Genomic DNA, 18,047 nt, shown 5'->3' with positions numbered 1-18,047 from the left:
GAGAGAGAGAGTGTATTTGTTGTTCCTTTTAAGTGTTGTGATTTCCACTTTCTTTAAATGATATGTTGTGTTCCGATTGCAGTTATCTAATGTAGTTGGATTAGCTTAAGTTTGATTAGCTTATGGTTGGCTCCTGGTTGGATTTTCACACATAACATTTGATTACATTGCCCATTGTTCTATATATGGAGCCATTTAACCAGTTACACTGTATATAACTCCTTTGTCCTTTTCCTCCTGCCAGGTAAATGGAGGTGCAGGACAGGAGCCGCTCCCCATCCCGCAAGACCAGCCGGGTGGAGCAGGTGGTGGGACGATGGCTCAGACGGTCCAGAGACATAGGCAGCAGGTCCCACTCTCTGAGCAGGTAAACGTCTGTTTTTTGTCTTATTTCAATTTTTTACTTGGATTCTTTATTTGATGCAACCTGTAAAGGTGACTTGAGGCCTTTGTGAAAATCTGAAGTTCATGTTCACACAAATAGATGCTTTGAAAATATTGGATGATTTCAATTCAGATTTTCTGTTTTAATGTTTTCGCTACTTGCTCACACAGAGACCGCAGTACAGGTGATGGGAAGACAGAGTCTAGTGGCTCTGATCAGAGGAATTATCCCTTCCGTTTCAACGTTCAGATCCAACACGACCCAAACCTCAACTCTCACGGCCTTACTCTGTCCTGTCAGATCCCCGTCCTGGTGCAAGAGGTCACCCCAGGTATGGCAAGATGTGTAGTGTGTAAATGTAGATGTAAGAAGTCCATCCTTCATCTGCTTGTCTTTGCCCTAACAGAAGAGATATGAAGCTGATCACTGAACTTAAATGAAAACATGCGCATTGTTGTGTTGATGTGTTGATCTTCTCATGTATACAGATATGTAATGCTCCTACTTTAAAACTAAATGGAGCATTCTCAATGTGGCTAACCCATGAGCAGAAGGATTGCAGTACTACTCAGTATGAGGGAGTTTGGTTTCTTGGCTGACGCTGCAAGTTTAGGCGAGAGGGTGCTATGCGTCATCTTCGCGACACCAGCTCAGACACCCCCCACCTCCGACTAGCTCTTGGCACATAGGATGCCAAGAGTTTCCATTGCCAATGTCTGCAGTGTCTTGGCCTGCTTTGTCAGTTCTCCTTGCCCAACACTCTTTAGTTGCTCACCTAAGAGGGCTACCCTGAATAGCCTGTTTGCATAAATAAGGGGAGAGTAGCAGCAGAGGTCTGTCCATAGCCACCCTGCAGTAGAAATGTACATACTGGACGGCGTAAGGAGTTACCTGTAAATCCTTGATCAACAGTCAACACGAAGGCAGTTGAGATAGTGTATGTTGTAATGACGTGGAGCTACAGTATATTAGCAAACATGTAGGACATACAGTATATGAACATAGTGTAGGACAGTGACAAAAGTAGTTGTCATTTAATCTAATTTAATAAATTAAACAAATAGAATTTGGTTTGACAATAATTTAATCAATTTCAGTTTTTATTCAACCCTCTTAATTACATTACTGTCCTTGCTACTGAAAGAAACTCAATCTTAGAGCTGTCCTGTATGAAATCTAAGGCACACATCCTGTACACCCTGCTTAAATCAAATATATTTACTTCTTACTGCACCGGAACATTTTTGTTTGATTCTCCCTGTTGTCCCAAGCATAGAGCTCTTAGTTTGTCTCTTCAGCAAATTCAATAGCAGAGCTGTGCCAGACCTCTGCAGGCCTCTGGCCAGTGCTCAAAACAAACAGTAAAAAGTGGAACCTGTGAGGAAGGCTGATACTGCATACATGCAAACAAAACTGCTGAGAAAACATACTGTGGCACTGATGTTTTGTGTGCATGATCTGTGTAGTAAGGTATATTTACTATAGAGAGAAGACAAAGCAAGACAAACACATTCTGCTCTTAATTAAGGCCCTCAGGCAGCACATCCTGCCTCCCAGGCTGTGCATGTCTCCGAGAACCTCTTCCAATCAAATGCTTAATGTGCTTTCTGTTACGCAACGGAAGGGTAAACCTGGGGTTAGGAGTGTTATTGTGGCCTTAACAAAGGAGGTGGAAGATGCATATAGCTGGAGAATTGCTTTGAAATCTGTTTTTTATTTATTTATTGTAACACCATATATTTTTTTCAAATGAGCAAATGTTTATATTTTAATTGTCTGTGTTCTATTCCAGGTTACAGTAAATCAAGTTCCAGAAACGTGATTAAAACAAGTGCTCTGTAAACAAGGGTTTTTGATTTAATCTTTTAACCATTCAACTTCATACACTTAAGATCAACATTTCAGCTTTTTTTTCCAGGTGTCTACATCTGGTTCTTATACACAACTTAGAAGATGGCATCTTTAGTTTCAACCCACCCATTTTTTTATGTAAGCTCTATAGGGTCTAAGGATGGAGACTGACTTGTCCAGTATAAAACCTTCCACTGCTTTGTTGTTTTGGCAGTGCGTTTTAGGTCAATATCTTGCTGCATGATGAAGGATCTCCCAATAAATTTGATTACACCTTTCTTTAAATTGGCAGACAAAATGTTTCTTTAGACTTCTGAGTTTATTTTTTTGCTGCCATCTTGTGTTACATATGAAAGTGAAAACATTTTCAAAAAAGCAAGAAGTCATTTTTTTTATTATGGGTTATTTACAATTTGAATTTGGCTAATGGCAGTAAGTTTCTATTAGTGTACTTTTTTTAACTGTAAAGCAGATTGGAAATCTGAATTTAAAACTGTTTAACATGTTTATACAAAAGTATATAAAAAGATTCATAGAGTTAAAAGTCATAGAGTTCAAATGTAAGTTATATTCTGTTCATATATGCAGTCTGAAGTGCAGTTTGTGGCAGCGCTACAGAGCCACAAGGATCCGAATACCCCTGAGGTCCGAGGGTAGATTACCTCCTGTTCCTCTGTCTGGCTCAAGTCTGCTCTGTCACCATCTGCTTCTGCTCGTCCTTAACTCTCTCTCTCACTCACTCACACACACTCACTCACACTCACACACACACTGTTGCTCATGGCTCCAGTGGGCCCACCGAGCCTTGGCTCAATTTTTCCCCTCTATGTCTCTGGCACATGCTGCAGCATCTTTTCAGTGAAATGTGAATCCTTTCTTTAAGAGCATCTTCAGACTCATCAGCGTCACCTGCATCTGTCTATCTTAAGTAATAATTTTGTGTTAGGGAGTTGACTCATTGTATATTTAACTGTTGTTATTTGATGATTGTCATGATAAAGTGGGAGGCACCTTAGTGAACCTTAAAATATGTGTATTATTTATATTTTATTTTTATATATTTAAAGATCTAGTATTTTTCTATAAGCAGTTTTAAAAATTATGTGCTTTTAAAGTGTTTTTAGGGGAAAAACTTAATTTCCACATACTTAAAACCTGAGTTAAGGAACAGGAAATGCTAATAGATGAATACATAGTTGCTTGATATTTTACTACTATTTAATGTACAATAATTGGATTTCTGGTCTTTCTGCTTTGTGACGATCAGGTTTGCAGAGCAGTCTGAAAATTATGCATCAGTGTGAGATGAAAGGGTGATGACTAGAATAGAAGCTACTGCCTGTCATCAACCCCAGTTGCAGTATGAATACAGGCCAATTGAATGCCCTCAGGCATGACAACACAAGGACATTTTGTGTGTGCAGGTGGTCCTGCAGATGGTCGGCTTGTCCCTGGCGACCAGCTTGTGAAGATCAATAACGTCTCTGCCGATGACCTGACCCCAGAGCAAGCTGCTGAAATAATCAGGTCTGCACAGACAGCTGCATTGACAAACAGACAAACACATGCATGCATTTGGTACATGCTGTACTGTAAGTCATGCAAATTATCTTCCACTTCTTGCAGGGAGTGTCAAGATACGTTGACAATGACAGTTCTCAGAATAATGCACGTGAGTCTACATAAAACACACTTCACAGAAACACACATACACAACAAGTTACACTGATGGACACTTGATTGGATAATGGTTGGTTCTCTTCCAGCAGCACTTTAGATTAACTTAATGCATTTTCTTGTTTCCTGTTTTCATCACGTTGTAAACACACACACACAAGTATCTACAGAACATGTAGTTGCACACATGAGCACATACTCTACATGTAATGTTCATATACACACAGGATTGTCAACAAACACATTAATCAGCATGTCAATGAGGCTTGGAGCATCATCAGTAGCAACATTCCTGTCACCAAGGTCCCACCACTACATCAGTGGTGTTAATATTGACGATATGTTACACCTCTGATACTCCCCCCACAGACTCGGACTGCTCAATTTATGTGTGTGTGTGTGTAATTATTGTGTACGTGTTTGCGTAGGTCCTCTGCCTCAATCGTTATCCGCAAAGTTGACGTATGTGTTTGCACTGACAGGGCACAGATCAGTGAATAAATGTCGGCTCTTCAGTGATTCCTCTGAGCAGTTCTGCTGATGGAAGCTCATTCAGCATCTGATTCATAGCTCACACCTCCTCCAAGAAATCATTACTGAGCTTTAAGGAACCATTAGCATTTCCCAGTGAAAATATTCATCTCTGCTATGTGTGTTGACGGCAACAAAACAGTTCTCACCTAAACCTAAGTGATCATGACTAATATTATAATCAGAGCAGTATAAGCATGGGAGGACTATTCCCACCGTATTGAAGGCAACAATATGCTATCTTTTTTACGATGTGTACTTCAGATGAATAAGAATGCATAATGGGTATATCCTCAAAGTAAATGCCTTGATAGAACTGGGAAAGGCCCAAATGTATTTGGATGGTTGTGTTGTATAAACAATGAGATAGAATTGCTGTTACTCTATTAAAGCCTTTTAAAGACTGTATGTACACACATTTATCACAATCATTTGTCTTGCTTTATGTCTGTGATTACAGTTTCTGCCTTTCTGCAATATTTGATGCTATCCAGTCTCCGAGTGGTACCTGGCAGTGCCTGTAGTGATACAGTATTTGCTAAAATTAGAAGCTAAATGCTTCCATTAGTTAAATAATGAAATCCTAACGTAAACATAAGGCATTGCATTAAGATAATGTATTTGAAGTCAGTATTATTTATTTAGTTCTGCACACTGCACTTTATATACTAGTTTATCTTTAGTAGTAACATGAGATGAGGAGCGGCTATATTTAACAAAACAACCAAGTCCCATGACATAGTATTGTTCTATCAAAATAATTTAAACTGTATTTTTTCATTTTTCTACAGTAAAGCTCTTTATTCAAATGCACCTACACTACAATGAGTCCTGGTTTAAAAAAAATGATTTACTGATTTTAACTCCTTCCAGGGCCCAAAGTCATCATTCATTACACCAGAGAAGAGGGCCAAGCTCAGGTCCAACCCTGTGAAAGTTCACTTTGCTGAGGAGGTGGAAGTCAATGGACATTCTCAGGTGAAAGATCCTCTACCTCTCCTTCAATGTTAGCTTAATGCCAACTGTTTGGTCGTGTCTTGACAATTGTTAGTTCCTACTGTAATCCATGGGAGTAGTTGTCACATGACAAACCAGTGAGTACTCCTTGACATGCAAAACACATCATCCACAGTGAACTCACTGACAGCAGAGTCAGAGACTCCAAAGTCTCTGTTGCTGTTTTTTTTTTTTTTTTTTTTTCCTTTTAGTTATTGGCAATATACTCCACTACAAGTATTAAACAGATGCAGTTAGTTACTTATGCAATAAAGATCAGGTGTCAGTTGGATGATTCTGCCAAACAGCTGCATTCGTTTGATCTAGAGAGAAAAACGTGTTCAGACAGCAGCAATAAACAATGGACTGTGGAGTTTTTGTCATTCCAGAAACATTCTCTCTGGCATTAGGCTTTTATCCTGTTGATATCTAGTAACATAATCTGATTAAGAAAAATTAAATGATTTATAAGTTTGACTATTACACTCTTCACTATACAGTTTACTGTTTATACAGTAAAAAGAGTTTTTACACTCTGTATTGATAAGGAAAAAATGTCAGTCCTGAATTACTAATAACACACATATGTAGTTTAGACTATAACTCAGCTCACCAAAACAGAAAGAATGGACAAGTTGCAAATTAGATAAGGACTGACTGGGTGGCGAGGAGTATTTACTGGTCAAGTGCCGTGACCTTAGGAGCTAACATCTACCATAGTGCGCACCAAGATGCATCTTATTAATTACCAACCATGGAAGTGTCACACCTTTGAGGTTTTCCATACAGTAATATGACTCGCTCACAATTAATTGCATTCATTTTGGGATAAATGCTCCATCATGTTCTCCATCAATGTACAGCTGTCAGTACAAGGTACAACCATCAATTAGCATTGCACAAATAGTGCTTTATGGGCTCTTGTTATTTTTTCTCTCCTGGGGAAAGAAACATTTGTAGCTTTTTGTCAAGTTTGCTTGAGAAAGCAATAAAAGTTTGGTACCTTCAGCATTTGAAATTATGGGGCAGGTTTTCTTGAGAGGGATCCATTAAGATTCTTTAAAGACTGCACAGACTCTACATCCAACAGAGAACCAACTAGCTAGATTGTTAGTGGAATCAGCACCAATCTGATATGTGAGCTTTGAGATGTGAGGTACATATCACTTTTTGTTTCCATGTTTTTCATTATTTTTCAGCCTCGCCCAGCCTGTATGGGCTTATAAAAAACCATAAAGTAATTCAGCCATTACCTGTATGTCTTGCAGACAATACCAGTATTGCCTGCAATTGAATTAATAAACAATTGACAAAATATTTACTATATAATTCTGGAGAAATCAGAGTAAATTAAAATAATTACGTTTGTCTTTATATCTTTGTGTGATTTGCAGGGCAACTCGCACTTACAGGCTTTTCTTGCAAAGTTAGCAAGAGAAAAGCACCAAATTTAAACCCCAACTTCAAATCTTCTCCGTGGTGTACCCTGGCTAAAGAACTCCTGTGGTTCTTAAGAGGAAAAGTGGTTAGGATAATGGATGTATGGAAAACTGTAAATATTAATTTTGATACACTTTGAATTCGATGAGAAGTGATGGTTTATAACCAGTTGTATGTTATTCAAAGCTCAATGCTGTTTTTCTTTTCTTTTTTTTTTCTTTTTTTTTTTATCTAAGTCTGGCTGTTGGTGATCATAGTTTCCATTCTGCCAGCGGATGTGAAATTAGCTGGATGAGGGAAACCGCAGAGGCTGAAGTGGCCATTACTAATCACACAGAAAACAGATCGATATCTGCCTCAACCCGTAGTCCTAATGTCTGTGATTACAGGACAATAAGCATCAGATTAGGACGAGAGAGGTACAGAGAGAAGAAGAGACAGAGAGGAACATGGTGGAGATGGGAAGGTGTGTTAGCTGTTGTTAAAAGAGAGAAAAAAAGAGAAATGGAAGATGAGATGTGATAAGGAAAGGCTTGTCTAAAACTTGAAAGCTCTTCACTTGAACTTCAGAACATACAGACATCAATGTTGCATTATACAGTACTACAACATCAATACAGAAAAACACTTTCTACTATCATACAAGAACAGGGATAAGGCTGGGAAAGATGAATCACCAAACTGTACAAGGCCAGGCAGACAGAAACAGGCCAGAGGATATGATGTGAAGAAATGTGCCGTGAGAAAAGTTCTGAAAATTAGACCTGTTTTTTTCTATTGTCTTTTCTTTCTTTCTTTCTGTCTTTCTTTCTTTCTGTCTGCAAATATTTTATAATATATAAAGAATATTTAGTGGTAAAAACTAAACCTACAGTTCTGTTTTGTGCCTCTCTCTCAGGCTGCTACTAACCCTCCTCTTGAATTAGAAGATTATATGATTTTCACATTTCCCTCTGTCATCATCATTTTTTTTCTTTTTGTTTTGACCCCTGAACTTTGTGTGATTTGCAGGGCAACTCGCTTCTCTTTCTGCCTAATGTTCTGAAGGTTTATCTGGAGAACGGGCAGACCAAGGCCTTCAAATTTGAGCCCTGCACCACAGTAAAGGTAAAACTTAAAGCAGTCTACTCAACTCACATCCATTTCCTAACTTTGCTTTTGTTGGTCACAATGTGCTCCAGAAAGTGAAATGCATGCTCAGTAGCTCTAAGTGTATTGGATAAATGATGTAGCGTCAAGCCTGCAGCAATCTTCATATTTAAATATACTGTATCAATGTAACTTAGCTAAAATAGGGTTCAGTTTATACTCTGAGCTGATTTTGCAGAATACTCAAACTTTCCCTCTAAATCTCAGCTTAGTTAATAATGTTTCCTGTTGTTATAAAATATTATCTATCAATATGTAATTTTCTTTGCTTAACAGGACATTGTGATGACACTGATGGAAAAGCTTTCTCTGAACCGGATAGAACATTTCTCCCTGGTGCTGGAGCAGCAGCACAGCATCAGCAAACTATTGCTGCTACACGATGAGGAGAAGATACTGCAGGTACACATACACTGATAGTTATTTTTAGATCACTCTCCAAATAAGTCATATATTTCTACACCAAAGCCCTGCTCGGAAAATGGCTTTAATCTTTGACAGTAATAAGGCTTTTACCAGCATTTAAATATATGCAGTACATTTAAGCACAGTGTGAATGTGTGTGTCTCCAGGTGGTCCAGAAGAAAGAGGCCTACGATTACAGGTGTCTGTTCCGTGTTTGCTTTTTACCCAAAAACCTCCAAAGTTTACTTCAAGAAGACCCTGCTGCCTTTGAATATCTTTACTTACAGGTACAGTGCACTGATTAAGTGCTGATCCTTGGAGAAGCATCAGTCTGCAGTTAATCAGTTTATGAACTACTTCTATTCTTTAAGATAGAATAGTGGTGAAACAAAAGTCAGATGCTTCCCTGTTATAACTTCTAATTGAATAACTTGTTGTCTACTGTGTTTGTGTTAGGGTGTGAATGATGTGCTGCAGGAGCGCTTTGCAGTAGAGATGAGGTGTAACACTGCATTGCGACTTGCTGCCCTGCACATTCAGGAGAGATTGGCAAGCTGTGGACAATCACCAAAGACCAACCTGAAGACAATCACGTGAGGCATACACACACATTTGAAATGATAGTAACAGGCCCTATATAAAAGTAAAATTAAAATAAGATTTATTCCTCATTATGACCTCAAAGCAATATGGGTCCTAGTTTGCTAGTTTGAGCATCATTTCATGTTTTAAAATCAGTTTCAGGTAAATTAAATAAGAGAAAAGAAGGCCAAGGGGGGAGAAAAAGGGCTAGCAAAAGAGACGCTCTCTAACACTCTGGCACTGTATACAAACAGATCCTCTCAGTCTGTGTCCCTGTATTTGCTCCAGGAAGACATGGGGTATAGAGAATTTTGTTTCATCCACCTTGTTGAGAAACATGCGAGAGAAAGATCTGATGAAGGCCATTGGCTTCCACATGAAGAAGAGCCAGTCGCAACACGATCCTAAACAGAAGGGCCTGTCAGTTGATCAGGCACGGATTAACTATCTGGAGGAGCTGGGCGACCTCAAGTCATTTGGAGGGAAATCCTTTAGTGCCACCATGATGGTAGGATTTTGAACAGTGTTGTACTAATCTTTCTTTAGAGATTTGATTGAATTAATTTACCATTCTAACTTTATCTTTCTTTTAATCTCCCTTCTGGTCAACCACCCTTGCTCTGCTCCCCCACCTTCAGCTCCAGGACAGGGAGTCAATGGTGACACTGTTGGTGGGGGCACGCTATGGGGTGAGCCAGGTAGTCAACCACAAGCTGAGCATCCTGTCCACTCTTACAGAGTTCACGAGCATCACGCGAATAGAGCTGCTGCCTGAATCTGAGAAAGTCAGCCTGGTTAAAATATACCTGCAGGATATTAAAGTAAGACCAGGAATACACACAGACTTCAGCATAAAAAGAGCTACTTTTTCATCAATATTAGAACCCTGTTGCGTTAGCTACAGTACTTTTAATCTCTATTAATTGAGTTTTTTCCCCTGTTAAAACCAGACCCCCGTCTTTCCTTGTCTCATCTCGTTTCATCTTGTCTCCTCTTTCTCGCACACAGCCCATCACATTACTATTGGAGTCAGTAGCTGCCAAAGATATGTCTTGCCTAATAGCGGGGTACTGTAGAGTTTTTGTTGACTCCAACCTCAGTGTCTTTCCCTGGATAGATGACTCCAAGAAGCACAGAGTCTCTGCTGAGGAAGGTATAAAAAATGCACATATATTGCAATGTACTATAGAGCAATACAGCCATAAGTTGGTTTCAAATTGTGGTGTTTGTTTTCATGTATGTTTAAAGGTTACGTGTCCCGATGTGGCAGTGACTCAGACGATTCCTCAGACCTGGACATGGAACCACTGGTCAGCATGGTGTCTAACAATGAGAAGCCCTGCTCTCGTGTCAGAACTTCATCAGATCCAGAGGGAAGAAAAAGAAAGATCAGAGATAGAAGGAGAAGCAAAGAAATTAAAGAAAAGGGAGACAAACCTTGCGAGGACAAAACACATAAAGAAGAAAAAGATGCTGACACAGAAAAAGAAAGGTCTCTGCTAGATAAGAACAAGGAGGGCAAGAAAAAAGACACAGAGCACAAGGAGGAGACACACGCACACGATGGTGAGCAAATTCAAAGTGATGTAACAGACAATAACTCTGGAGCACAAGGGGAATATGTGGGACAAGAAAGGAAGATTGGAAGTGTAGAGGAGGGGCGAGCAGCAGAGGAGCAGCCATCTGTATCAGAAGCATCAGATTCCTGTGACATTGACTCTCATGTCCTCACCAGTCCCTCCAGTGACTCTCTCGATGCTCTGGAGGAAGATGATTTATTAACATGTTCCTCTTCCTCCATCCATCTCAGTTCCCTCTCACAAACTCATCTGAACACCCACTCACCTGTTCAGCTTCATCCTTATGCTCAAAAGCATGTTCAGCCTCACCTCCTTGGACCTCCACCAGCTCACTCTCACCCTCTCTTTAACTTCACAGCTCACAGCAGGGGAGGAGGTGGCTTCAGAAAATCAGGCGACAAAGCAGATCCACACATCCTTGCAACTGACCCCACTACTCCAAGCCAGAAATGTTCTGGAAACCCCTGTTCTGAAAACAGTTCCCTCTGTTTCGCTGAGCTCTCCCGCCTTGTTGACTTCCTGCCGAGTCCTCCAGAAGCCAGCGAGGATGATGAAAATGAGGAAGACGAGTTGAGGAGAAGGAGAAAGATGTTGTTAAAACAAATGGATGAGTCTGTGAGAAGAGCAGGTGAAGGAGGAAGTGTAACCACTGAGGGTGGTTTTAAAGAGCATCCATTATCCCTCTCCCCATCCTCCCCCTCCTCCCACATGGAGTTTGTGTTTAACTTCGACCAGAGCGACGCACGCTGCTACTATAAATTGTGCTCCAACATCACCCCTGACAGTGCTCGCAGCCTTCCCCAACCACCGTATCATAATGAGGGAGATGATGGGAACGAAGGGGAGTTAGATGAAGCTCTTGAGACAGCCCCCATCCTCCAGCCACCACCTGGCTTTGGAGACAGCAGCTCTGACGATGAGTTCTTTGACGCCAGAGATGGTTTCACCTCACCTGAAGACCCAACGTCAGGGACTGTACCAAGAGGTGAATTAGTTTTCATTGTCAGGCTCATCAATTGTCATTTTTAAGGCTGTTTGAGTGATAAATACACAGGCTGTTAATTCTGGTTTTACTGCCATCTAGTGGCTGAAGTAACACTTTCAAAATAAAAGCTTTGGATGACAGAGCACAGTGAAATAACTGCCAGGACCCACACTATAGTGTAGCATACTATAGAGTTTAGTGAACTAGAAACAATAAATATGTACAAGTGTTGTATTTAAGTGCAGTACTTATTTTATGGTCACTCAACATTTAAGACCCAAATATTGTACTTTTCACACCTTAAGTAAGTTAAGTTGTAGCTCACAGTTTGCTCTTAGATTAAATGTAATACCTGTATGTGTGTATAAGTGTTAGCAGTTCCACTGAAGACACATTTCCTCTAGGCTTTCCAGATAGTTTCATGTTATGATTTGATGTCTCAAAGTGGTGTATACATATCCTAAAACATTCTCCATTGTCTTGGTCAAAAGCCATCCCCATTTGAATGTAGTGATGATGATATGTTATAGGAGAATACATTTAGTACGACCAATGAGATTGAAACTTTTTGTATAAACAGTAATCCGTAATGACACACAGGTCTGGAACAATTATTCTAGGCAGTTCAGTCTATGATGACAAGAAACAAGCTGTTCATCAATGACATCTTCATTGTGTTTTACTTAAGAATTGAGAACCTAGGGAGCTGGACAGTTAAAAACATTGTTTAGTGTGTTAACATTTTAGTTAAAAAATCCTAGTGAAGTTAGAAACATATTCTTACCCATCAAATAGAAACTACACCCTCTGTACCTATGGTTATGTAAAACCTGCTATTAATAAGTTGGCAAGTTAAATCGCACACTGAGTTGATGATGAAATTACCTATTGTATGTGCATTTTATGCTGGTACATTTCCATAGAACACAAGAGGAAGTTGTTTTCCTAAAATATGAAAAGGTCAATTTGATAGTTTTTAATGACTGAGCCTTTGTTATTATTATTATTATTATATCTTTTAGATATCTGCACGGAGATGAAACTGGACTTCCTCAGCACACTCAGCCTCAGTGACATCAAAGTCACTGTCATAGATGGAGGCAAAGATGGAAAAGTAGAAGATGACCAAAAACAAGGAGTAGAGGAAGGAGGAGGCGGAGAAACACTGTTCCAGCTCAGACAAAGATCTCGTAAGCGACGTTCCTTTATGAAAACGGATTTCACCTCTACAGTGTCATATCCAGAACCGGATCCAGAATCAAAGCAGGAACTGGTTTACAATAAGCTTCATAAAACTCTTTTTGCACAAGTCTCTGATGCCCAGATGCTCAGTTCAGATTCTGAACCCCCAGCGCAAACCCAGAATCCCAGCCCTACTGTCTCCTCTCTGACGTACTCTGAAGGAGAACCAGCTCAGCTTGAGTCAAAACCCATCCTGTCAAAACCTTGCTGTCATGTACCTTCTGGTTTTGAGTCTCACAAGCAGACTAGAGACCCTCAGGTGTCCTCTCAGGCCAGGAAGCAAGAAATGGAGATGGAGCCAGATGCAATGGAATCCAAATCAGTCACAGATTTAGTAAAGACTGTGCCTCTTAGTATCACCGTTGTCCGATGCCGGGTGGAACCAGACGGAAAGGAGAGTGCTATAAGTCTAGGTGATAGAAAAGAGGAGGGGAAGAGACAGGAAAAGATGGGTGATGGGAACAAGGAGGAAGAGATGGAGGATGCAACATGTGTGTCTGGGAAAGTACCGTTTATTAGTCATATGATTATTCCAGAAGTTGCTGACAAGGACTCTAAAAGGGAAGACACAGAAGAAGAGATGACAGAAGAGATGAGAGGGTACAGTTCGAAGAGACCACTTACTGTTGATGAAAGGCAGCCAGGAGCAAAGATATCACCTACATGTTTGAAAGACATGAATAAAAAAGTGAGTAATAGCTTTTTAACATTTCCCCCAATTGTCCAAGAGCTAAACTCCTATGCAGAGGAACGTGTGCTTGAAGATGTGCCTGACAAGATAGACTGTGTGTCACACTCACCACCACCTGCTCCACCTTCATCTCCTCTACCTCTAACAACAGATCTTCACAAATCCCAAAGTGACGAAATCCCATTAAGCCAAGAAGGGGGCGACAATAACATGGGCATCATAACCAAAATGTCTTTATCTAATTTTGAGGATATACCACTTTGCAAACTAAATCACAAAGCACTGTTACATTTAGAAGTCTCAAGCAGTGTTAATGATGAAGGAGCTATTGCTGTTAGCTCTACTTTGACTACAAGTGATGAAATTACTGACAGCACAAATTCGGATAATGTCTTTGAGGATGATGACGTGAGTATTTCCTTAAATTCTAGTTTAAGTGACAAGAAAGATGAATGGAATTTAGCCACAAAGCATAGAATCAGAGCTAATTCAGCCACAATAGGTAAAGGTGACTCACCTTTAACAGCCACAGCAGGCAAAGATGAGTCAAATATCAGAAATGAGTCTTTTACTAACGCAGACATTTGTACAAGAACCCATTCTGTTAAATATGATTATACTCAAACTATAAATTCAATCACTGCAAAGCTTGGAGCTGCAACAACTGTCACTTCTCCAACATTTAATTCAGGTGCTAGACTTATAAGTGATGTTACACACGAAAACGGTTCATGTTCAAATGAAAATGTAGAAAATCAGAGAGTTGATTCCACACTGCCAGGTGTTGAAGCTAAAAGTACTTTCGCTAGTCCTGGCTTAACAAAAGCTGTCCAAGATCTCTCCAAACAGCCGTCCTCTCCAACTCACTATCTCTTCCAGTCCTGTTCCCCTAGCATCATGGGCCGACTGTCGGCCTCAACACTCCGAGGGAAGATTCAAAACTTGCCCCTTTATTTATCACGTTCCCATGAAACCCTCAATCATGGCGGGGTGTGTAACACAGCCCAGAGTCGGCAGGGGCACAGCACTAGTGATGATGTCAATGTCATTGTCAAAGTTACAGATGTTGATGACATCACACAAACTAAAGATTTTGAAATGGGCACAACTCCCGAATCAGTGGATTCAGATGACTCAGATACGACAGTTACAGGATCAGAAGTGGATGGGGAATTTTTTGTAGAGACCACCTTAGAAAACAGCTTTCGTTCAGGGTCAGAGGTCATGGAAGTTCACTCTCCATTGCCCGTTCAGACTGAGCCCAAACCTCAACAGCAAACTCAGCTTCTCTACACTGGACCTCTAAAGAACACACCAGGACCAATAACAGAGCCTCCAGCCTCCATAGTGAAAAGCCTCCATAGAGAGATTTCAGACCTAACGGTAGACATTCCCGGGCCTATAAAAGATGCTCCAGAATTAAAAATGTTCACAGCTCCAGATGAAGACATTGCAGGTTATAAAAAGAGCAATCAGTCATCTCTTGCCCCCCCTCCGATAGTGGTGACTACTCAGAATCTAAATGGGCCAGGACTGCCCTTTCATAATCAGTCACAGAGAGTTAGACGGACCAGCAGCGACAGACCTTTGATGGGTCTTTGTAGTCCTTCAGAGCAGAATTCAGACTCGTCAAAAAGACTTTCTTCAGGCTGCAAGGTGTTTACAATCTGTGAGGATCCATCCCAAACAAAGGCTGCAGCCGAGGTTGAGACTACCCCTCCCTTGAAGTCTGAGTTTGGTTGCAGTTCTGTGATAGCATCTGGATGCGAGTCAGTTGTGGAGGGCATGCAAGTTCCACTAGATGCTTGCGGTTGCCCAGCAATCTATACCAACTGCTTTAGTGGGGGGGTCAGCTTTGATGACGAGCTGACGATCTACGAGTTCTCTTGCCGCACACAGAGCAGCAGTGTGACTCCGACTTCAGGAACATCTCTTCCTCTCATGACTTCTCCACCTGTCCCCTCCTTTCTCTCCACCTCCACCACTCACTCTCCCTCATTCCCACGCTCCAAGCTTTTCTCATATTCTACCTCTGAGCTCAGCCCTCTCCTGTCACCGCTGTCTGACACCTCAGACTGTTTTCTGTCTCATACGCACAAGGACACCATTGGTGGGCTAGGTCAGCAGCGCTACCCAGAACCCCCAGGAGGTTTCAAAGTACTCCGCATAGACGTGGACCAGCTCCTTTCAATTCTAGAAAGTAGCGGTGCTGAACGATCTGTGGAAGGTCATGGAGGACGCCACCCAAGGGACACCTGCCCTGCCCACTTTACAGAGAACAAGCGGGTGCTGCAAATAGAGGCCCGGCGGCTGATGTCAGGCTGCCAGAAGGTCGTGGGGATTGGACAGAGCCCAGAGGAAATGCTTCACTCCCTGGCAGACAGTTTCCGTACCCTGGTGGAGTTGGCCGGTATATGCCTATGGTTCTCTGGTTGCGACAGGTGTGACCGGAGGAACGCAGAGGCAGTTGCAGGCCTGGCAGATGTGGCCCGTACATTCAGGGACTTCTGTCTGGCAGCAGAACGAGCCAGCAGCAAGCACAGCTGCCAGGACCTGAGCACCAAGCTGCTGGCCAAACAGTGCACCGCCCTCACCGCCTCTGTCTTCTGCCTCACTCAGCTGTTCCGCACTCTCACTGCACTATGAGTGGACCACAACCTGTGAAGACTTTAAAATAACCTTCAGGCTACCTGTGGTGTGTAAACCTCAGATAAATGAGATCACCACTGAGCCCCCTGCTGCTGCAGATGTGGGCAGAGTGACCTGGTAAAATCTCTGTGTTAACAATGAGCAGTAAAACAGGTGAGGTTACCTGGGAGCTCCTTGATGATGGTCATTAAAAGACTTAACATCAGAGCCAGTTTGCACTTGTGTGCTGCTAACATGGCAAAGATTGTTGAGGTTCATGTGATAACTGACTGTATGCTGTGCACGTACTGTAGCCCACAACCAACAACCAGTCTATAGAGTGGTGCAAGCTGTAAATGCAGAACCTGCTTGAATTCCAGTATTGAGCAACTGATGTACTTGAATGTATTTTATCTCATGTATTAATTAATTTATTGACTTATTTATATAATGAGCAAGCAAGGAATGTAAAGACTAGGAAAGAAAAAACTACTGAAATGTTTACAGACATAGTTTTAGACAAAGCAGTAGTGATGTGAGAGCAATGGGACTTATACACACATACACAAGCACACACACTCATATCCAATTCACAAAGTGAATCACTATTTGAGTCATCCATTCATAGACATTTCTCTAACTGATCACCTTAATTTCCTCAGATCTTCTGGTAAGAAACATTGCAGTTCAATGATACTTATAAACTGGCGCCCTCAAAGTTTGTGAACCCTTCATGTCTGCATAATTATTAGTCCTAAAACTAAATACTAGAAAACTAGATAAAGTAAACCAATTAAACAGATAAGGACAAAACACTTGTACTCTTTCATTTATTTATTGTGGGAAATTATTTAATCCTAAATATTATGTTATTTTCCGTGATGTTACCCCGGGATACTAGCACACCGGTTGCTCTTGGAGCGACCTTTGTTGGACAAACAGCTCCTGTGGACAGGCAGAGTGAACATTGAATTTTGTCCTTTTTTGTTAAAAACAGTCTAAAGTAGAGGAGATCCTTTTTTAGCCCCTTAAGCATCAACAAGTATTCTTTTTTATCTTTAGATCATCACAGTTAAATGTGTCACATGCAAATATTTAAGATTGGGTCATTTTCCAAAATACAGAAATTAATCATAGCATGGTTTGTCACATTTGTTTACATAAGTCTTGGATTTCTGAATGTCTGATCATGTTGTACATGACATTTAGGCAGAAATAGAGAAAAGTGGAAAGGGTTCACAAACGCACAAAAGCACCGGTGTATACTGTATCTCCACATTCTCCAGGCTGTCAGTGAGGAGCGCTTGTTGAATGTTACTGTTTACAAAACCAAAAGCTAAAGTGAGAAATGGTTTGAAAAAGTGACGCAAATCAAGCCTGAAGCTATGTTTGCTATTTTATAAGTGTAGTAGCAGAATGCTTATGTATATGCATTATATGACTTTATTAAACAATAGTTTTGGTGCGGTACAGTGCTTTCCTTGTTCAGTTTGTTGTCAGTTTGTGCAGGTGGTTTGGTACGTTATGGAAGTGTACTACATTTTCAAACTTATCTCTCATTTGTTTGTCAGCACTTGCTTACTGCACCTCCAGCTGAAACACTGAACCTCCAGCACATATTGATGGTGGCTGTCAACTACTGGTCTATTTTTTTCTATTTACTACAGTATGTGCCCACCGCGTTCCAGATAACCAGTGATTAGTCATGTGGTGATGTTTTCCCAAGCATTTTATGGTATGTTATATAGTTTGTTGAGGATTTTTAGAATCTTATGCTTACATTTTTGATCAAGCTTTTCAAGATCCTAAAAACCTGCACACTTGTGTCTGAGCTTTGGGGACAGTCAGCAGGAAGGCCTTTTTGCTTAGAGTGCACTGTCCCTTACACTAAGTGCATTATTACCC

At 40.9% G+C, this 18,047-nt stretch overlaps 1 protein-coding gene across 1 annotated transcript; it reads left to right on the top strand.

The window, feature by feature from the left end:
• Positions 1-247: 247 nt before the first annotated feature.
• Positions 248-17,512, top strand: LOC113161407 (FERM and PDZ domain-containing protein 1). The gene is made up of 14 exons (XM_026358978.1): positions 248-367; positions 556-716; positions 3,661-3,763; positions 3,863-3,908; positions 5,318-5,422; positions 7,892-7,987; positions 8,306-8,431; positions 8,602-8,721; positions 8,891-9,027; positions 9,305-9,524; positions 9,655-9,837; positions 10,025-10,169; positions 10,265-11,581; positions 12,604-17,512. The coding sequence occupies exons 1-14, from the start codon at positions 249-251 to the stop codon at positions 16,158-16,160; spliced, it is 6,435 nt and encodes a 2,144-aa protein (XP_026214763.1). The 5' UTR covers position 248; the 3' UTR covers positions 16,161-17,512.
• The last annotated feature ends 535 nt before the right edge of the window (positions 17,513-18,047 follow it).

This window comes from Anabas testudineus, chromosome 1, assembly GCF_900324465.2.
Source record: "Anabas testudineus chromosome 1, fAnaTes1.2, whole genome shotgun sequence".
In the NCBI taxonomy this organism is placed as follows: Eukaryota; Metazoa; Chordata; class Actinopteri; order Anabantiformes; family Anabantidae; genus Anabas; species Anabas testudineus.
This window is presented reverse-complemented; position numbering and strand designations above follow the sequence as displayed.

Bases quoted from the DNA above. Each gene is read 5' to 3' on its own strand.
- LOC113161407 (XM_026358978.1), top strand. From the start codon at position 249: ATGGAGGTGCAGGACAGGAGCCGCTCCCCATCCCGCAAGACCAGCCGG. The intron at 368-555 runs GTAAACGTCTGT...TTGCTCACACAG, and splicing joins AGGTCCCACTCTCTGAGCAG to AGACCGCAGTACAGGTGATG. The intron at 11,582-12,603 runs GTGAATTAGTTT...TATATCTTTTAG, and splicing joins GTCAGGGACTGTACCAAGAG to ATATCTGCACGGAGATGAAA.